This window comes from Hevea brasiliensis, chromosome 11 (genome assembly GCF_030052815.1).
Source record: "Hevea brasiliensis isolate MT/VB/25A 57/8 chromosome 11, ASM3005281v1, whole genome shotgun sequence".
In the NCBI taxonomy this organism is placed as follows: Eukaryota; Viridiplantae; Streptophyta; class Magnoliopsida; order Malpighiales; family Euphorbiaceae; genus Hevea; species Hevea brasiliensis.
The window spans coordinates 94,685,582-94,687,522 of record NC_079503.1 but is presented as its reverse complement, the minus strand read 5'-3'; the positions used below and the strand labels follow the sequence as shown (position 1 = coordinate 94,687,522).

At 39.7% G+C, this 1,941-nt stretch overlaps 1 protein-coding gene across 1 annotated transcript; it reads right to left on the bottom strand.

Moving 5' to 3' along the window:
* Positions 1-577: 577 nt before the first annotated feature.
* On the bottom strand, positions 578-1,594 carry LOC131170361 (uncharacterized). The gene has a single exon (XM_058129415.1). It carries the CDS (start codon positions 1,592-1,594, stop codon positions 578-580), a length of 1,017 nt encoding a protein of 338 aa, XP_057985398.1.
* Between the last annotated feature and the right edge of the window lie 347 nt (positions 1,595-1,941).

The window sequence follows — 1,941 nt, the reverse complement described above, 5'->3', positions numbered from 1 at the left end:
ATTTTAAAAACTGAACCGAATTATTGAATTAAGGCGGTTTACTTTGATTTATTTGGTTTGAGTCAAATAATGTTCACCCCTGTTGTTCATTTGGTGCAAGCCAACCCATAAATTTTTTGGCGTTCGATCTCATATAATTTGTGAGACTTTTTTAAGTGCAGAAAATACGAGAGGAGCATCATCATGTCATAGTTTCAGGCTTTTATAGATGGAGATGATGATGATGGTGGTGCATCAAGTGAGAGCATTCTCCTATAATTACCTGGTAACCATCTATTATTTCTAATAATAGCTGCTTCCATTACAGCCACGCTCATGCCTTGTCAATAAATCATAAACCTGATTGTGCTGATACCTCAACAGCAATCAACATTCATAATTGCAGAAACCTGGATGCAAATAAATCAACGTAACTTCAATTTCTCCTTCTCTGTATTCCAATTTCAAAAATGAAATGATCAATAATCCACTATTTGTGGAATTATTCAAATAATTAGTATAAATTAGAGGGGCAGACAAGGAATAAAAAACAACATTACAAAGGAGATTTTGGTACAAGAATTGGATTATTCTGAAATTATGCAGACCATGAATCTTCAACTTGCTGATAATGCCTTTCATAGCTATACACAGCGTTCCCATAACTGCGAGCATCATCACTTCTTTCGCCGTATGGATATGGATTCCCAAACAGATAATCAGCACTTTCTTTCCATTGATTGCTGCAATTTCCATAATCTGCAACTTGTTGACAATCGTTCACTCTCCTTGCATAACGAGTCAGGCAGGGCCAGTACCCAAATAAACCTTCACAAAGATCCATTGCTTCCAACCCATACCCAGATGGAATTTCAGGCACTGACACTTGTTTCTCATACTCATATCCGTTGCCATACCCAGACCAAGGAGAGTGATCATCACCATACTTTTCCTTGCTTTCCTCTCCAGGATACAAGTCTAAAGGCTCCCTCTGAGAATTGCCATGGTCATGGTCATACTCACCTAGCTGCTGCTGCTCTGTCTCGTTGATGGCGGGTGGTTGTGGTTGGCTTTCGCTCGGGGGTGTTTTTGCAAGCTCTTCAACTTCCTTTTCTCCAATAGTGGATGTTATCGGCACAGAAGAGACTCCATTTAAGGGTAAGGTACCTAGATCATGCGTGGAGCGAGGATAACAAGTTTCATCAGAAGGTGGAAGGGGTTTGCCATAGGTCTGAGTCAGATCATAGCCACCACCATAAGGTGTTGGATCATATTCTTCAAAATCAGGCTCTCCAGACTCTGAAACAGAGTAAGATATGATGAACTGAGTCTGAGCAGGAAAGTAAAGATCAGGATCATACTGAATATACTTGGGTTCGCTGGAAGTGGATACAGAATATGCAGTTCTTGAATAGCTTGAAACAGGATCGTAGGCAACGAAAAGAGGAATCGGATCATAGGCAAAAATTTGGTAATCATTGGACTTGTAGCTGGAATAAGCCATTGAATCTTGAACTGCAGCAGAATCATAACTACTATAGGAATGGGTTAAAGGGTAATCCCCATCGTACTCACCATGATCATCCATATAATAGCTAGAGCTGTAGTAAGCCATTGTGTATCAATCTGGCTTCTAATTTCTCGTCAAGAAGCAAGACACTTGAGAAATCAAAAAGATGAATAAAGCAGTTACTTGCACATCTGAACTTGACTCAATTCAGATGCCCACCACCATTCAGTTGCAGGCCTTATCTGATAAAAGATAGGTGGGATGCCACTGTCACAAGAAAAACTCTCCAAAAAGAATTTGACGTTTTGTGATGATAAGATATGGATCTAAATTAAGATAATTTGCAAGGCCTGTTGAAGATAAACCTTTGCCTTTAGTCCATGAAAAGGACAAAACTTTCAAAGGCCATATGACGGAAGACACAAGCTGAAAGCAACCGAAAAAGCATCCCT